We start from the raw sequence: 19,716 nt of genomic DNA on the forward strand, positions 1-19,716 counted from the left end.
TAACCCTAATTCTATCTGCCTTTCTTGGCAGGATCTTCTTGCCTGACAAAGCAGGCCTAACTAAAACTATTCTATCTATGATAAAATTTGCTATCTATTTTAACTAACTAATAGATGAACATTAATTAATAAGTCTTTAATTTCTCCAACCCAGTATCTGGAAACAAACTGTCAGGTCCTCTTGTCAGAGAGAATGACCCAGAAACCCTACTTCCAAGGAAGTCTGAGAAAATGGGAATCCTTTCTTAACTGATTTTGTTCTTTTATAATCCTCCTCTTAAAGAGATGGAGGGCAAATCTCTCAGATACTGTCTCTTAAAGAAACAGAGAGAGATTAAGAAATTCTTATTAACATCTGCAACCAGGAAGACCACAATGCATCTCTGCTTGCTCATCTTTTGCATCTCTTGTCTGTGTCTTCCCATTAGTTTGTTCCATGGGCTGAAGCTTTCCTCATTTTCTCCTGACATGTAGAGGGGACCAGCAGAGCCCTTGAGCTGGCTTTCTTGCCAGGACCACATGGCCAGCCTTCTCTATTTCTTTGATGACAGCTTTTACCACTGTTCCTTGAATTTACTCCTGGTTATATGTTGGGGCCTGCTCACCCCCACTATGTGTCTTCATTGGTTTCTGCCTGATATTTTTAATTTTTCAAAGACTTACGTATTCCATGTCTTTTTACTATATGGCAATACCAATAGAATGTTACTATCAAAAAGATGAGTTTTTGTCCCCCCCCCCCCCCAGGCTATCATGCCATCTTCCCTGCTGCTGGTGCCTTGCCTCCTACTTGAGCCATCCCTCTCTGTACCAGACCTCTGTGCCATAACCCTGGGGCCGGGTTTTCTGATTGGAGACTGAATGCAAAGTTATAACTTGCCAACTCAAACACAAAGTTTGTCGTTACATCTGGACATGCACTTCTTATTCTGGGCCCAGTCATCAAGCAATAGTATCACTGCTTTCAGAAGGAGCCTGCTAGTTGATTGTCCAGTGCATTAGCTCTCTGTGGCCAGCTTGGCCAAATCATCTGGACACCACTCTCCTCTATGTGTTCTTCACCTGGGTTGTCTCCCTTCTTGTCTTTGTATTCTTGTTGCCTACTTAGATGTGTTTACATGATTTCTTCCAGCAGAAAGGATGTAAGTAGAGGCTGGGGCTGTTTGTTGTATGTCTGCATGCACAGGACCTGGTAGAGTACCGTAATAAACTTTGACTCTAGCCACCCATTTGTTCATAGGAAACTTTGTAGAGGTGCAGTTTCCTCTTCCTTTTTAGCCCCAAGACCAACGTATTGTCCTGACTAGACCTTTGTAACAGTGATAGACAGACTCTATTAATGGTCCAAAATCCATGGTGCCATGAAACAAAGGTGCCGAGGACCCAAAGATAAGACGGAGCCATCTCCCATCCTCTAGGAGCTTACAGTCTCCTGGAGGATACAAGCAGGACCCAAATACGGGATACCGAGCAATTTCAAGGCTAACCAGATTACTGATGGGAAGTTTGCACAATGATGTCATGATCTTCAACTGCTCCTTTATTTATAGAACTTGATGGTTTGCTGAAAGCTTTGTTGTTTTACTCACGACTATCCTATGAGTTAGGTTACCAAAGTGCTTTTATCCCCATTTAGGGGGAAGGCTCAGGAGAAGGAAGTAATTTGCCCTAGAACTCATAGTTGTTCATTCATTCAGCAAGGGTTTTAGTAAATGCCTTCCCTGTGCCAGGTACTGGGCTGGATTCCCTGGATACAGTTGCTCAAAAAGAAAGATCTCTGCCCTCCCACATAGAGTCTTTCACTTGGAAGAAACAATGTATACCCGTGACAGTAAATGCAAAATATATACAAAGTCATTTTAGGGGAATTCAGATGGCCCCAGTTCTGAAGTCACTCTTAGCTGACATTCGGTGATTCTCTCCAATATGAAGCAGGGGTAAACCCTAGGAAATAAAGGAATGTCTGCTCCCAAGGAATGGGTCACAGACCCCGTACAGACTCATCTCACCCCATGGAAAGGTATGTCCCCTGGCAAGCAGGATACACATGATCCTCTGGTGTGAGGAAAAGGGTTCCCCAGGTAGGATCCAAGGGACAGTGAGGAAATATCATTCTGTGTGTAATAAACTAAAGAGTTAACTGTAATAAGTAAAATAAAACTGGAAGGTTGTCAACTGTAATAGGTAAAATAAATCTTGTATAACCGAGGACTGTTATAAGTAAACTGAATCTAGTATGGGCCAAGTTGTTACAGGTAAACTAATTACTGACCTCAGGAAGCAGTTTGATCCACTCTAAATGTATTTATCTTCTTCCATGAGGAGAGGCGGGGTCAGGAGACCGGATTTAAGAATAGGATCAGAATCTCTTAAATCTAACACCAAGATTTCTAAATTCACAGCCCCACCACCACCACCTGCTCCTCACGGAGTGTCTTCATGTTTACCAAGGTGAACCTGCACTGATCTAAACTCTCTGTCTAAAATGTTAATTTCTATCTTATGAAGCTATCAATTAATGAACTCTAAATATATAATGACCCTAAAGTAACTTATAGTGACTGTAAAATCTTGAGAGAGAAATTGAAGCAGTTTCTCTCTCTCTCTCTTCAGAAAACAGGCAAATAGGCCTTCTCACAGTTTCTTCTTGTCTCAGCTCCACTGCTCCCACAGAACTGCTCTTCAGCTCCCTTGTGGCTCAAAGGGGTAAAGCTATTGGTAAACTCCCTGTTCAGTATGAACCTAAAATCTCAACTCTCAAATAAAACTCTCAAAATAACCAACAAACCTTATTTTCTCTCAGAGGAAAGATCCAGCCACCTGCTCTCAAGAGGAAGTCCAAGAGACAGGCCCAGAATTCTCTGACTGACTCCCATTTATGCTAGCTTCTTAAAGAGCCCACAGCAAAATTTTTTCTGTCTCCTTTCTTAAAGGGGATAGCATAAAAGTGCACAAACCTTTTCTCTGATCTGAAACCTGTTCCCAAAGAAAGCTAAATACATCCTAAACATAACATGTGACTCTTGGGACAAGGCTAGATGCTTCTAAGCCACCACCCTCTGCCCTCGGTCCACCCTGGACCACAGCCATATACCAGATCTTGTCTCACCTGATTTTCTGTCATTAGGCAGGACCACTAACTGTTGTTACGCAGGATCACTAACTGCATTGAGGGGCTTCCAGATCTTCAGGGGATTCGAACTTCCTGAGAGGGAAGGGGAGGGAAGAAAGTATATTAAGTGCCTACAATACGATATGTCAAGCTCAGTGCTATGAAACTTAAAAATAGAATCCCATTTGATGCTCACAACAACCCTGGGAGCTGAGTGCTATTATCACCCCCATTTTATAGTTGGGAAAGCTGAGGCAGACAGACCATGTGACTTGCCCAGGTCACACAGCTAGTAGTCTCTGAGTCTAGATTTGAGTGCAGAATTTCTGGACTCCAAGTCCAGCACCACCTAATCAGCAGCTTCATCTAACTGAGAGGTAGAAGGGTGGCACAGAAGAATGATGCCCAGCCTGGGCTTGGTCCTGGGTCTGTCACTCATTTTCTGTACGGCTTCAAACAGTTTTCAAAGTAAACACAAAGCAGTTTGACGGGAAGACACTAGCAGCTACGGGGAGATCAGGAAAGGCCCTTTTTAGAAATGGCATGAATTAAGCTTTGCAAAAATCCCAGGATTCAGGGGCAGCTGAGTAGCTCAGTGGATTGAGAGCTAAGCCTAGAGACGGGAGGTCCTAGGTTCAAATATGACCTCAGACACTTCCCAGCTGGGTGACCCTGAGCAAGTCACTTGACCCCCATTGCCTAGCCCTTACCACTCTTCTGCCTTGGAGCCAATACACAGTATTGATTCTAAGATAGAAGGTATGGGTTTAAAAAAAAAAATCCCAGGATTCTAGGAGGTAGAGGTCAGGCAGGCACTAAGCAGGTGAGGCACAGTGTAGGTAACAGGGCAGCCTAAGGAAAGGTACTTGGGCAAAGAGAAGGAACATTGAGTACAAGGGGCAGCAAGCAGCTTCTTTGGGCTAGAATCTAGAATGAGTAGAGAGGAATAATATGCAATTGGCTGAGGAAGGTGAGCTGCCATATTGGAAGGAGCTCAGAATGCCCAACAGAGATGTTTGTGTCCTTTCACCAGGAGGGAACTAATAGCCTACCTTATAGCGCCAGAGAGAGTGACCAAAGAGGAGAGACACTGAAAGGGACACATTTAGGTGGGAGTTCAGGATTCCAGGTAAGAAAGAGATAGAAGTCTCAGAGAGGAGGGGAAGGATGTCAGAGATGTGCTCCCCAGTTCCCAAGGCAGGACAGCTGCTCAGATCCTTTATTCATTCCATATCCATAACTCTTTGTTATATCAAGCTATCTCATTTTTTTTTCAATGTACATAATAGCTGCTTTAAATAAGGTGCTTTGCTAGGATGCCTATGGGCTCTCGTATTCCCTAGCCTCAGGGAGCTTACAGTCAAATAGGGCATTAAGGAGCTTGGGCCCAAATAATTCCATACTAAATGTATTGGTCTTCCCACGGATTTGGATATATCTATCAACATGTTGTGACCTTTCCCTCTGAATCTTAAAAATATTAGTGCCACCCTTGGGTGCTAACCTACTTATCCCTTCTTCCCACCATAGAACAGTCTTCTCTGGTCATCCTTGATGATGCCTTTTTACTAGAGTATACTGATAACCCTCTAGGGATCTTCCCCTTGTTCTTTGAGTTACCACTCATTTTGATTCTTCAGAGATTGAGGTGTTCCACGAGTCATAGCAACATGGCATCACCAGGAGAATGGCAGAAACCTGTTCTTCATCCTGTGACTTTCAGGCCCTTCTACCCATAGCACTCTGTAAAGCCTATCATGCCTCAGTTTCTTTCATTTTGTATTCAGGTATTGTTTTAAAGGGGAAACTGCCCAGCACAGACTGATAGTATGTGATCATTTATTTTAGAGCATTAGCAAGAAAATTTCCCAACTTAAATCAATAATAAACCTTTTTATTATAATAAAGGACTCAAAAACTGTCACAGGCCAAAGAATGTGCTGAAAACTAAGTATTCGGTGCAGGTCTTTTCCCAAACATTGGCCATGCAGTGTCTGGTAGGGAAGTTTTTGTGAAAAGAAAAAAGTCTGCATTTCCTATAACAACTGTACTTACTGTCTGCTGCTGTTTCTCAAAATCCATTTGCTTTTAAGAACAAGAAAAATTAATGAAAATGACAATGGTCTGTTTACAAAGAATCAGAAACCCACAGGAAACCCTGTGGTTCAGTCCGCTTTTTAAAAAATTAATTAATTGATTTGGAATATTTTTCCATGGTTACATGATTCATGTTCTTTCCCTCCCCTCTATACCCCCCATCCCCCAGAGCTGACAAGCAATTCCACTGGGTTATACATGTGTCATTGTTCAAAACCTATTTCCATATTATTCTTATTTGCAGTAGAGTGATCTTTTAAAGCCAAAACCCCAATCATATCCCCATCGAACCAGGTGATCAATCCTATGTTTTTCTTCTGCATTTCTGCTCCCACAATTCTTTCTCTGGGTGTGGATATATTCTTTCTCCCAAGTCCCTCAGGATTGGCCTGGGTCATTGCATTATTGCTAATAGAAGTCAGTTACATTCAATTGTGCCACAGTGTATCAATCTCTGGCTATAACTTTCTCCTGGTTCCGCTCCTTTCGCTCTGCATCAATTTCTGGAGGTCTTTCCAATTCACATGGAATCCCTCCAGCTCATCATTCCTTTCAGCACAATAGTATTCCTTCACTATCATAGGTTCAGTCCCTTTTTAAGGAAGAAGTCTCTGAGGCACATGTTTTACCCACAGTAATTTTCTCACCAAAGCCCTACAAGGTAGATATAGTACATGGTATTATCCCTGTTCAACAGGTGAGGAAACAGAGGCTCCTAGTTTCTATTGGTGGGGAAAGGAGAGTCATAAGCCCCCTAAGGAGGGACTTTTAAGACCTGCTTTGAACAGAGAAGGGTGTTTTCCAACTTGTTCATAGTTGAATACTGATGAGAAAAATAGATTTTATTTTCTATTCTGTCTTCTCAAATTATTCTAATAGCTCATCTTTTTACTGGCTCCCTCACAACACCCCCAGTGAGGTGGGTCTTTTGGAGAGCTTATTTTCCCCTTGTTTCCTCATTGAGGAAACCAAGACTCAAGAGTATCCAGTCCACCCCCACCTCCCCACCCCACACACCCCCAGTCACATATCTAGTGTGAGATGCAGGTTTAGAGATTGGTTCTTCCTAACTCCAAGTGCTGCCCTTCTACTTGGACTTTCTGACTTAAAACTCACTGGGTTTTGTGGTAAGAAAGATCTAAAAAGAAGCTTGTCAAAGTAGGTGAGCTAGCAGTGGGTAATCGCTGTCCTAAAGACTTGTTAACAAACTATAGAAGTCACTCCAGTACATTAGAGAGATCCTCCATGCCAGTGGTTCTCAACCTTTCTAATGTCGTGACCCCGCACTACAGTTCCTCATGTTGCAGTGACTCCAAACCAAAAAATGATTTTGGTGGCTACTTCAAAGCTGTAATTTTGCTACAGTTATGATTCGGAATGTAAATACCTGATATGCATTATGTATTCTCATTGCTACAAATTGAGAGGTTGAGAACTGCTGCTCTACATAGATCTCTGGGCCAGCCTGGTGGTGCAGAAGATGGAGCACTGGGCCTCAGACAAGAAACCTGAGTTCAGATGCATCCTCAGACACTCATTAGTTATGACATGTCACATCACACATTGTAAAATGAGATCCTAACAGCACCTCTCAGGATTGTGGTGAAGACTAAGTTGAGATTATGTTTGTAAAGTGCTTAGCACACAGTACCTGGCAGATAGTAGGCATTTATTAAATGTTCATTCCCTTCCTTCCAAATGAACAAGAATGACAACTCATGCGTACTTTGTGATCCGTTCCATTGGAGAGATCGCAGAGCCTTTAAAGTGTCTGTGACAGCAGAGGTATTAAAATAAAGGAGAGGGTATCCCTTCTACCTACCCCTGTGTCTTTGTTTTGATTATTGTTTTTGGCAAAAGTTCATCAGATAATTAAAGCTTTGTTGTTGTTAGTCACTTCAATTGTGTCTGACCCTTTGTGATTCCATTTGGGGTTTTCTTGCAGAGGTCCTGGAGTGGTTGGCCATTTATTTCTCCAGCTCATTTGACAGATGAGGAAACTGAGGCAAATGGGGTTAAGTGACTTGCCCAGGGTCACGCAGTTAGTATGTGTCTGAAGCTGGATTTGAACTCAGAAAGATGGGTCTTCCTGAATCCAGACTTCATACTCTAACCACTAAGCCACTAGCTGCCCTAATTACAGCCTCAGGCTGTGCTAAATATTAAAGTATAACATCTTTACTAGCTGAATGCAGAAATTTTCTCAATCCTATCTCCTTCAGATTTCTCTGCTTTTATTGTCTATTTTTGTCCCTTCTAATAAATTCATAGATGTTGAATCCTTGTTTCTAGTAATAAGGAAAAAATGCATTTCCTTAATGTTTTTAAGAGTGAACTTTTCTCCCCGTTTGACATGTGAGGAAACAGATTGGTCAGGTTGTTGTGTATTTATTTGCCTTATGGCCACACAGTTAGGAAATATTGGAAGCCAGACCAGAACTAAGGTCTTCAGATGTGAAGAGCAGTATTTATTCCTCTGATATGCCTTCCCTGACGCCAGATTTTCTAGTAAAACTATCAAATCTTATTCCATGGATTGTCATTTAATTTCCAATTAGGTATTTCTGTTTTAAAAGGTCAAGTCAAATAACATTATTTCATTATGCTGGGTTCTGGTATGTGGAGACTAAATTATCAATATAGTCTCTGCTCTCCTTTCCTTTTTCTATGTAAAACAATAGAAAATAAAAAGTTCTGTTGTTAGGGGGTCACTCATTCTGCCAAGAAACATTTACTAAGCACCTACTGTGTGCCAGGCACTGTGCAAAGTGCCGGAATTAGGGGTAGTGGTGGAGGGCAGGGTCCATTTATATTTGACTATGCCTAGCACAGTGCCTCCCTTTCTGAATGACTGGATGAACCTAGCAAATAGAAGGCTTGGCCAAGTGGTGCCTGTCACTTTAAAGTGGGGTTGGTTGCATTGGACCAAATCAAGGGCATTTTCTAGGAGATAAGTGTTTCTCTGGTGGCTTCCATTAATTCATTTATTACAATTAATAACAATTTGAAGACTAGGTGTAATTTACAAATCAAGTCCAATGCAGTGAGAAGTGGTATGAAATTTTATCATGATATTTTATCTTTTGTGGTAAACCCTTTTAACTTTTAAAAAATATTTGCCAGATTAAAATCTTTCAGATTTGGGTGATGTTTACAAGAATTTTTGCCGGGGACATCTACAGAGTCGCAATAAAGAAAGACTGGAACATTATCAAAGCAGGGATAATGAACGTTTATTGTATGCAGTTAGACAAGATTTAAAGCTCTCCTCGAGAGAAACAGTCTACCCTTCCCAGGAATGTGGACAGGGGAGTTAACCCATTCTCAGGAGATCTTGGAACTGTTTATGCAGCCTTGAACTGAGATTTCTATGTTTTGGCATACTCAGCATGAACGGCATGTCAAAAACACCTGGGAAGAGGAACTCTTTTCCCATGAGTTCATGGAAGGTTCACTACAAATTTTGTGTTAATTCAAATGACAACATTTAAATTAGGGTGTTTGGTAAGTAAACTTTGAGTGTAAAAGTTCACTATTCCTTAAAAATAAGTAATACCAAGCAACTTTCTATTTTCATAGGGATGGATTAAAGCTTGAAACAGAATTATTGGATGGAAAAACAAAACTAATATTGGCTCCATACGGTATGATATTTTTATAAATATAATTGTTATCAATATTTTAGTCTTATCCAAATATACATATAAAACCAAAAAATCCATATAAGTTGAACTTTAAGTGAGCATCTCATTCTATATGGTACTGTTTTGCTGTCTGGATCATGACTGTCATTTGAATTTCTACTTTTAAAATGCTACTAATGCCCCTCAGGGCTTACTATTTAAATTACATTTAGACTAAGTTACTTGATTTATTTTCCCATTAATACTTGTGAATTTACAGCATTTAATATGGTTTATGAAATAGTGTGATGATCATTAGCTTTGGGAGTAGGATATCTTCTTGTTTCCTAATGAATAACAAATGAAATTTAATTCCATATTTGTGTTTTTGTATGTAGAGATTTATTGAATTTTAGAATCTTAGTATATATTATCTTATAATCACACTTGCTGCTGAGTTGTTTATTTTGTAACTTTGTTATAATAAAAGATTATATGTAGAACTACAGTGTTAAAGCCTTCATTTGTCATTTCTTAGATAAAGAGAATTATTATCATCAATATATTATATATCTTCTCCCATGGAATTCTCTGCCCTTTTCCACAGATAGACTAGTTTTCTGTTATTGCTTGAAAAATTACCAATATGGACAATAATACAAAAATATCCTTCCATGACTGCCAGAGAATGATCATCTTGCCTAAATACAAGGGTTGTTTGTTTGTTTGTTTGTTTGTTTTAACTTTTAAGCTTGAACATGATGTTAGACTTTCAGGTTCTTTTGTTGTTCTTTAGCTAAACTGCTTTAGTGAAATGAAATCACTTCTCAGAGGAGAAATATAGCTATATTTTTATGCTAAAAATTCTACCTTGAAAAATTGTTTTTAGTTTTTATAAAAATGCTATGTCAGAATCTTTCATTTTTAGTTGACAAGTTATTTTTTTCCTTTTTCTTTTGTAGAACGGAAATCCAAAACTGCCCCAAAGGTAAGCAGAACAACTTTTATTTTGACTCAGAAGTATCAATTGGAGTTCTTTAAAATCACTTCTTGAAGTTTTGCCTTAAGAATAAGAAGTTTAAAACTTTAGCTTCCAAGGGGTCATCTCAGCAGCTTCCATGACTTCAGGCTGACCCAAGGCTGAAACCATACTAGAAATATGGGCATTTTATTTTTTCCCAAAACAGTTTTCTGTAGTCCTTGGGAGGAAAAAAGGAGGACCATTACTTTAAAATCTACTTTTACGTCACTTTGCATTCTTTCCTTTTCTCTCTGAGGTTCTCCTTTATTCTCTAACACCGAATCTCTTTTGAGTTCATATAATAGTCATCTTCCTTTCTTCAAAGAAATCCATTTCAGTCACTATGCTCATGCCTCCAAAAGAGCACCTTGAGTTTGTTGCTGCTCTACTGGCTCTTTCCTTGCCCCTTTCTCTTCTTCCTCCCTTTTTTTGGACCTACTGCCAATTCTTGGCACATAGGTGCTTATTAATTTGAAATTCTCCCTCTTCTCTTCCAAAACTTTGTTTTTGCAATCCCTTTTGCCCACTTAGAGAATAATTTTCAATATCTCTTCACATCCTTGAATAAAAAAACAACTGGACAGAAGTTTAGGGTTTGTTGTTTGTTTTTTGCCATTTTAACCCAGCCATAGTACTTAGAAAGACATTTAGGAGGGCGTAAGTAAGTGGTGTTGAAGAACATAGGACTTATTCCTTAAGCCACACACCAAACCCAACTGTGGGACTTGCTAGTCCTACCTCATTTGTGAATATATATGAACTTGGAATTTTGGAACAGCTCTGACATCGTGGCCAAGCACTCATCCGGTCTCTGACTTAAGACGTCCAAACACCCACATTGTGCTTCTGTCCAAGTCTAATAACGAGGGTGTTTTACCTGATACCAAATTTAAATTTTTCCCTTTGTACCTTCTTCCCATTGTTCTTGGTTCTATCGTCTGATGCCAAACAGAAGAAATTTAGCGCTTCTTTAATGTGAAAGCCTTGTCCCTTTCTTGAGTGAGTCTCTTCTTGTCCAGACTAAACTTCATCAGATCTCAAAGCCAAGCTTTATCGCTTTATATGGCTTGGGCTCTAGGTCACCATCCTGTTTATTTCGGGGTCTTTTTTTAAACAGCAACATCCAGAAGAAAATATAGGCCTCAGGCATGGTCCTACTAAAGCAAGGTACAGGTCTGCTGCCTGCTGTTCCAGGAAGAGTGGCATTCCTGGAAGTTTTGCCTCAGTTATTGTAGCCCAGGAGGCATTGCCCTTTTTGGCTGCCCCATCACAGGGCTTGGAATCCCCCAGAATCCCCAGATATTTTTCAGACATGTCTTCTCTTTCTTTTACTTAGGAAAACATAAGACTTTATAATTATCTCTGTTGAATTATATCTCATTAGATTGAACCTGATATTCTCACTTGTTTATATCTTTTTTGGATCCTGACTCTCATCCAGTATACTATTTCTCCCAGCTTCGTGTCACTTGCACATTTCATGAGCGTGCCAACTATAGCTGCTAAAGGTCTCAGGGTCCCTCCACTGGAGAATCTCTGACAGGATATTGAGTCTTTATGACCAATTCTTAGAACTCAGCCATTTGCCCCATTTGGATTCTGTTTTCTAGTTCACACATAGCTCCATCTGCTCTATAAAGCAGCTAGAGACACTTTTTAAACTTTTTTTTTTAGACCCTTCCCTTATGTCTTGGAATCAATACTCAGTATCGGTTCCAAGGCAGGAGAGCAATGTTACACAACTAGGGTTAAGTGACTTGCTTAGAAGTATCTCGGGCCAGATTTGAACCCGGGACTTCCCTTCTCCAGGATTGATACTCTATCCACAAAGCCACCTAACTGCCCTCCTTTCAAATGTTTTTCCTAAAATATAAGTGAACTCCATCAACAACATGCTGTTGTGGTCAGATGAAGTAAACTGAAGCGCAGAGGATCAGTAAAGCACAAATTACCAATAAATAGGATCTCAACTTCCCCAGCAAAGCTAAGACCCCAGGGTAGGGAATGACCCTCCTTTTTATAGTTTCCAGGGATCTACAGAACAAAGAATAGGCTTTCCTAGGTAGGGAACAAGTTCTGATTCATTCGAAATTGGGAATGAGGGGCTGACAACAGCCCTTTCCTTCCCTCCTGTGCCTAAGAAAATTTCATTTTGTTGAGTCTACTTGAAAGGCTAGAGATGGTGGCCCAGACTTCTTTGAATAACAAACCAGACTCCCTTGGAAGGTAACAGATTTTCTTGACACAAGATAAGAACAATGATTAACAAAAGAACTCAATTCCTAAACTGAACTCAGTGCAGGCTAGCTGACATCCTGAGCTAAAGTCAGAGACAGAATCTTGAATTGGGCAGTTAACAACAGGACAAAATCAGCTTTAAATAGAATTAAAAGATACAGAATCATTCTAATGATTTCAGCTCCCTTATCTGCCAATTCTGTAGCCATGGCATTCTAGTTCCGTGATTCTAGCCACACTGATGAGAGAGAGCCTGGCTCAGTTCTAGAATTGTGGTTGGCCAGGTTGACAGGGTTTTTCTCTGATTGACTTACATGTTGCAATATAGAGCAGTATTAACTTCATAAACTTCTATAGCACCTGTCTCCAAATTGTCAGGAGACTTCTGGGAACTGGTAAGTTTAAGCAGGAGAGGGGTCAGGGTAATTTAAAGTCAACAAAATGTTTTACATTCTCTCCTTCGAGCCGCAAAGTAACTTTGTGAAGGCAATAAGGCACTATTTGTAATTTTTAGAGAAAAAGAAAACAAAGCCACAGGTAATCCAAGTGTCAGAGGCATGATTTGAACCCAAATCTTCTTGATTCTTAGACTGATATTCTATATCTTATGCTCCTTGATGGAGATTTATCAATATAATATGTGTAAAGTACCAAAGACAATAATAGCTTCTACAAAGAAGAGAATTGTGAAAAATAGCACTATCATGATATTGAATTATTTCTGTCTGTCCCCTATGCATTTAACAGGTGACATTTGGTGGTCTGAAACCTTAATGTTTTGTGGTACTTTTTGTGAAATATACAAGCATGAGAGGGTTATTATCATTGTTGTTATAAACCCTTTAGAGTAATGAGCTGAAGTTAAAGCTAAGGCCTTGGGCCATTTTAGAGGAGCTCTGGGTCTTAATGCAAGGCTGCTTTCTACCTCCAGATTTCAGTTGCCTAGAGATCTTCTACTTGAGGCATTCGCACAGACCTCTGAGAAAAATGTCACAAATCCCTTTCCACATCTGAAAGTCAGTCATGAAGCACCTGAGTTTCTGTATCAAAATTCCCAGTGCCTGGTTTCCTTGCTCTGTTCTTCTTTTTCTTAGTCCCAGGAGCTCTGAACCCAAGCCTAATTGCAGAGTCAATTTGTAAGGTAAAGACAAACTGAAGGAGATCGGTGAAATGGAAGAAAGAAGACTATATAGAAAACATCATCTGGCTTTAACTGGTTTTAGTACTTTCAAAGAATTCTAATACAAATAAATTCCAAGCCTTTAAAAACGCTGCCATTTTAAAATACATGGGTAAAGTACATGGGTAACTTGGGATTGGAAAAAAGTCAAACTTTTGGTGGTCAGAGTCACTCAGGAAATCCTTCCTTGCTCTGCATCCTGTAAGAAGTCTTCAGCACATGTATTAGTTCATTTTCCAGGCTTCATAAACACAAAATTCCTTTCTGTTTTTCTATTTCATAATTCAAACACTTCCATTAACCCGATTTTGTTATTCTGAACATGAATTTTCATTGTATAATCCTGTAAATGTAACTGTAAAAGGCACCAATCAATCAACAAGTATTTATGTCGCAACCACTAATTCCAAACAACTCCCTCAGGTGATGGGGAGGAAACAATCCCCATTCACAGGTATATTGGGTTTCATGATTACACATCTGAACCCACATCATGAACGTATCTCCCCGATTTATATGAGCTTCTATTTGGTCATTTGTCCCTCTCCATGTAGAGATAGAGGCTTATGGGTAGGAGAGAGTCCTCATGTTGGGTTTCCTTCACTTTGATACAAAGTGGAACTCACTGGGGTGAAACATTAAAGGCACCAATCAGGCTGACTTTTTAAATGTAGATTGTGCTAGAAAAAAATCATTCTAGTTGGAAGTGCCAAGTACTCACTGATTTCTAGTTAGTTACTTCACTATCATTAATGAATATTGCAGATTATAGCCTATCCTCGTCTTCTCCTGTTGTGTTTCGGGGTTTTTGGTCCACATCGTTCCAGAAATTCTACATGCAGTGACCTACCCATATACTAGAAGCCTTCCTTCAGGACTTTGGAGGTTGATGGATACTGAGTGTAGTTCCCCAGCTGTCCATCTGTCATATCGTGTTCTTGTTAGAATAGTCATATTCATTGTCCACATTTTTCCTTCATTCGGTTCCCACTACAGTAGCTGGCTTGAGTGAGTCATGTCAGACCTATAATAATTGCTTTAAACACTCAGATGAGGATTTTAAAATTATCTTTTAGAAGCAGTGGGAGCCACAGAAGACATCTGAATGCCAGTTACATGAGGGAATTAGACACGAGAGAAGAGTGTTGAGAGGCAGTTTATTAGGCTATTGCAGTAATCCAAGGGAGAGGTGAGAAGGGTCTAAAATGGAAAAGGGCATGATGGGAGAGGGCAGCCCCAAGCCGAACTCCCAGATTGCAAAACCTGGAGGACTGTATGGATGGTGGTGCCCTCCACAGAAAGAAAGACATTTGGAGGGAAGGCCATTTCAGAAAGGAAAAAAATTTGTTTCTTTTTTTGACATTTTGTTTAGTGTCCAGCAAACAGTTGGTAACGCAGGACTGGAGTTCAGGGAATGGGTTCATCTATATAAAGGGATTGATGTAGAGGGCACAGAGAGAGGAGGGCCCATGACAGAGCCTTAAGGGATGACCACCTTTGGAGGCAGGAGAGAAGGGATGATGCAGCAGCAAAGGAAATAGAAAAGGAAACTGGTGGAAGGAAAGCCAAAAGAGCAGTATCACAGAAGCCAAGGGAAGAGAGTATCCAAGGTTGGAAGCATCATTGATGGTGTTAAAGTCACCAAAAAGTATTAAGTAAAATGGCAACTGAAAAGGCCATGAATTTATTGGGCAATCTTTTACCATATTTTCCATCCTATTTTTTCCATTCCTCACTTCTTCCTGTCCCATATTGCTCCTTGGGAAGATATCACCAGGTCATTATATATGTGTTGATTTGGGTTGGAGAATCTTTTTTAGTTTTTGTAAATGACTCTGCCTCTTCATTTTCTGCATGCTGCTGCAAGCTAAGTGTCTCAGTGGAGAGCCAGGCCTAGATATGGAAGGTCCTGGGTTCAAATCTGGCATCACAGACTTCCTAGTTGGGTGACCCTGGGCAAGTCACTTAACCCTAACTGCCTAACCCTTACTGCTCTTCTTTGAAACCAATATTAAGTTTTGATTCTAAGACAGAAAGGAAGGGTTAAAAAAAAAATAGATGCTGGTGCACCAGTTGCCACGATTTCCTTGATGATCTCTTTGCTTATCATCAGCTGTGCAAAATGATTTAGCCATGGGTTCCACAAAATATTTCTTATTGCCTTTAAATCTATGACAAAACCAACTCTGCCTAGTCTTGTCTTTGCCTCCCCAAGGAGAACCTTGGAACTTCCATTATGTTAGGTGTTCTGATTTATTTAACGAGAATAAAAACTTTGAAGTGGTTTGCTTCCATTAATCATCCCCAGAGTCTTTGATTACTTGATCAGCATCTCACACTTCAGAAAGACCAGGACCAAAAGCAGTGTTTATTAATGGTCTAAATACTGTTTGATTCTCAACATTCTCTGTTCCCTCTTTTACCAGTCCATCACTGCATTGGGGAAGAAGCTGGCATGGGGCTGAGGCCATCTTGTATTTTTCTTTGTTTCTTTGTTTCATGGGTCACCATGACCCAAGAATTCATTATCCAATTCCTAACATACTTGGTCTGAGCTACAGACACAGCCCCAAGTACTCGTAAAACCGGTTGCAATTTATATTCCATGTCCATAGGCTTTGAGAGCCCAGGGTCACAATGGACCCAGTAGCATCAGAAAGGCTACCTAGTAATCTATCTAGATCAGTAAGACCTTAATGTATTCAAATTATGGCCGAACCATAGCTCTACGCTGTTCTTGTCTCATTTGGGTCAGACCCTCACTCAAATTATCAGGTGGCTTTTAGAGGAGATGGAGCCAAAATGGGGTCCTAGAAAGTCTCCGAGGCTCAGGAACACTGGGGATATGGTAGGATATAGTTGCAAGACGGAGAGGCTTGTGAGGTAGAGGCAGAGTAGACCTATAAGGAGAAGGGGCCATGACAGTTTTTTGATAAACTGAAGGAAAAAAAGAGTCAGAAGCAGAAGGGCTAACTGGAAGCCAACTACAGTAATCCAGGGGCACAGCAAGGAGAGGCTGATCTTAGGGTTTTTCCAGTGGGAAGAAAGAAATTTTGAAAATGAGAAACAGCATCACTTGATGTCTTAAAGAGGATGTGAGCAAAAAAAAAAATCTAGAATGATTCCAAGGCTTCCCATTTCCATTTTTTTGGACTGGAAGGACAGTGTCTTGGACAGAAACAGGGGAGGTGGAGGGAGGGGGACAAGAGGAATAGCTTGGGCCAGCCATGCTCCATGGTCCAGAGGCAGGTGGAAATCACGCTACTTCCTACTTCCCTAAAATTAAGTATAACCTATTGCTGTTGATGATAAGAGTAATCTGTTGCTATTGATGATGATAAAGTCTTCTGTACATCATGTAAGTAAATAGCATTAAAGACCCCTTGTGGAGGCTTAATTCCAAGGAAAGAGTCTGGCTTGTGGCTATTTGTTTCATGTTGCCTTTCCCATAAGAATATAACTGCCATGTTTTAACAGATGGGAAATAAGGCCAAGATACCAAAACAGTCTTTGAGAACAACACAAACTGGACACATTCTTAAATCAACACAGAATACCGATGGCAGGCATGAAAGCCTTTTACAGAAGAGTCGAACTGCCTCTGATCCTTCACAGGCAAAAGGTGATAAAAGCAGGATGATTTTCTCACCGGCAAAGAGTTTCTCAAAGGAAGACCCAGATACTGGCCGTCTTTGTGTGCAGAGGAACAGTACAGCTGAAACCCCTGACTCCTGGAGGACTAAACATGACAAACAGTCGGCAGCATTTAAACAGAAGCCTCAGAAGAAACACATGACAGTTGAAGATATTAGGAATAGTTTGGTATGTCTAACAGAGGAACAGCTCCAACAGATTTTGATGGCTGTCAGCCAAGGGAATAAACCAATTTCACAGATTGAGAATGGAAAGAAAGAAGAAAAATGTAAGATATTTTTGTGAAGCCTTACTTTAATTTAGCAAATGGTGCTCAGATAAGACAGAATTCAGAATTCTATTTTCATGCACTAAAAGCCTTAAGAATGAATCACTAGGAGCATCTGAGTGACCCAGTGGATTAAGAGCCAGGCCTAGAGATGGGAGATCCACACTTCCTAGCTGTATGATCCTGGGCAAGTCACTTAACCCCTACTGGCTAGCCCTTTCTGTAGTTTCTGTTATCTCTACATTATATATTATCTTTACATATATCTGCTTTATTAGAAGTGATAGTTTGGGGGACAGCTAGTAGGTGACTCAGTAGATTGAGGACCAGGCCTAGAGAGGGAAGGTCCCAGAAATCCTGGGTTCAAATCTGACTTCAAACATTTCCTGGCTGTGTGACCCTGGGCAAGTCACTTAACCCCCATTGCCTAGTCCTTAATCACTCTTTCTGCCTTGGAACTAATACACAGTATTGATTCTAAGAAGGAAGGCGAGGGTTTCTAAAAATAAGATGAACAATGTAAAGAAACAAAGTGAAAGTTTGAAAGGGTTGTCCCAAATTTAATAGTATTTGTTTTCATACTTATATTTGCATGTTCGTGGTTTGGCTATTCTGTGAAATCAGAGTATTGAGAAATAATGAACCTTTGTCATAAAAGGTTTGTCCAAAAAGGTCTTTAAAAATCTCCCTCATGCCCCTGCCTTTCTCCCTTTCCCTCACCTACCTGCCATATGCACATTTTCCCTCTAACAGACTAAGAATTGCTGAGCTTTCCAAGTTATGTGGCTCCTTGGAACACAAAAATAATTCAGAGACCTGTTTAAGAGTTTCCTCTTTCTCTCTTGGGCTTCTAATATGGCTGCTATCAAAAAGAAAAAGATGGGAACAGTGACAGCATAGGATTTATTCTATGTGGACTGAGAGAGAGCAACCACCAATGTGATGTTATGCTGAAAATGCAATTTAACTAAGAGCAGAATTAGCCATTGATTGTACTTGAGATGACTTTTTTAAACAAAATCATAAGTAGATCAGTTGTATAAAAAAAAACTCTGCCATGCAATGTGAGAAGTGAAAGCCAATCTTCTTTTTAAAGCATATATTTCATTTTCCTAGGTCAAAACAACTTACATCTTACCAGTTTACCTAATGAATCAAAGGACGAGAATATTATGGGATTACTTCAAAAAGCTGAAGACATTTCACCTATCCCAGATGACCATATCTCTGTGTTAAACAAAAAACAGAAGACCTCGATGCCGTGTGAGCAGAAACTTGCAATGTGCGTAACTTTGCTCTGTTTTCTCTTACATGTATGAGTGATGATTATTCTGGAAACTTGGAAACTACATAAAAGACTTGGGTTTAGGCTCCTTGGGACAGATTTTACAAAAATGTATAAAAGTAAGAATGCTTCTGTTATTGCTCTTGTTTTTTCTTTTCACTAGAAAGACTGTATGGAAACCAGCTGATATGTTCAGTACTCTGGGGGAGAGGGAGAGAGAGAAGAGTTTGTTGGAAGCAAAGAAATTCCAGTGGAGGAAGGAACTAGGTATGTAGTTTGTCCTTTTTATTTAACTTTTTAGTTAAATATTATATTGTTATTTAATAATTTAACTTGGTAATACAGTACTTTAATACTGGATAGTGAGTGGCCAAATAAAATATCTTATTGTAACAATTCAACAAACATTTATTAAATCCCTTCTAATAGTTCTTACTCCCAGGGAGCTTTATATTCTACTGAATGATATAACATATGTAAGCAGGTACTTAAATACAAGCTTAATTTGAGGGAAGTGCAAGCAATAACAGCCGGGGGGGGGAAGGGGGGTGGCGATTCCAGGAAGAGTTTCCCCATAGGAGGTAGCCCCTAAGTTGAGCATTGCAGGAAGAACCTTTTGAGCCTGTGGAGCAGCCTCTGCAAGGGCCTGGAGGTGAGAGATGGAAGGAAAGTCAAGCCAGAGCAGAGAGTGTGAAGCAGCATCATGTGGATTAAGACCATCAGAAGGAGAGCAAGAACCCAGTGGTGTGGTCATTGAGATCTCTTTCTTAGGGAGGTCACTTTGATGATTCTGTAGAGGATGGGCTGACGTTGGAAACCAATCAAAAAGCTGCTACAGTGAGCCCCAGAAGAGGTCAGTCAGGCAACATTTCTGAAACGATGACTAATGAGGGCTGTGCATGTGGCGAGAAGGGGGCCGAAGAGAGATGGTATAGAGACCAAACTGATGGAATCCTCTAATTCCCTAGAGAGGAGAGGAGAGGCAAGAGTTAGGGGAAGTCTGGGAATAGTGTAAAAGGGAATTCTTTGTTCTCTCTGAGTTTACACATGTGAAAGAGAATCCTTTATTCCCTTGTCTATTTTGAGTTAACACTTTGGTTAACAATAACTTAAGTACTCCCTACTTAGTACCTCTCCAGATTGTGAAGACTGGATTAACTCTACTTTTAAATTGAATCAACAAAAGCTTGAAGACACCCTACTTAACATTAGGTGGAGGAGCTCTCCACCTTTTCAAC

General features: G+C 40.2%; 2 protein-coding genes across 4 annotated transcripts in view; one reads left to right on the forward strand and one right to left on the reverse strand.

Moving 5' to 3' along the window:
- Positions 1–19,716, reverse strand: part of TASOR (transcription activation suppressor) — a 185,563-nt gene that overhangs the window by 53,540 nt on the left and 112,307 nt on the right. Inside the window, exon 24 of the mRNA XM_056804194.1 lies at positions 3,110–3,205. Coding sequence (XP_056660172.1) covers positions 3,147–3,205 — 59 coding nt within the window. The 3' untranslated portion in view covers positions 3,110–3,146. The remainder of the gene's footprint in view (positions 1–3,109; positions 3,206–19,716) is intronic.
- Positions 1–19,716, forward strand: part of CCDC66 (coiled-coil domain containing 66) — a 59,986-nt gene that overhangs the window by 10,133 nt on the left and 30,137 nt on the right. Inside the window, exons 2-6 of one of the 3 annotated variants that reach the window (XM_056804197.1) lie at positions 8,789–8,853; positions 9,795–9,820; positions 16,749–17,193; positions 18,310–18,475; positions 18,642–18,745. In XM_056804197.1, coding sequence (XP_056660175.1) covers positions 8,789–8,853; positions 9,795–9,820; positions 16,749–17,193; positions 18,310–18,475; positions 18,642–18,745 — 806 coding nt within the window. Of the gene's footprint in view, positions 1–8,788; positions 8,854–9,794; positions 9,821–9,861; positions 12,487–16,748; positions 17,194–18,309; positions 18,476–18,641; positions 18,746–19,716 lie in introns of those variants that run through there. The other 2 variants (XM_056804199.1, XM_056804198.1) reach the window with 2 other exon arrangements.

The sequence above is a fragment of the Monodelphis domestica genome, chromosome 7 (assembly GCF_027887165.1).
Source record: "Monodelphis domestica isolate mMonDom1 chromosome 7, mMonDom1.pri, whole genome shotgun sequence".
Taxonomy (NCBI): domain Eukaryota; kingdom Metazoa; phylum Chordata; class Mammalia; order Didelphimorphia; family Didelphidae; genus Monodelphis; species Monodelphis domestica.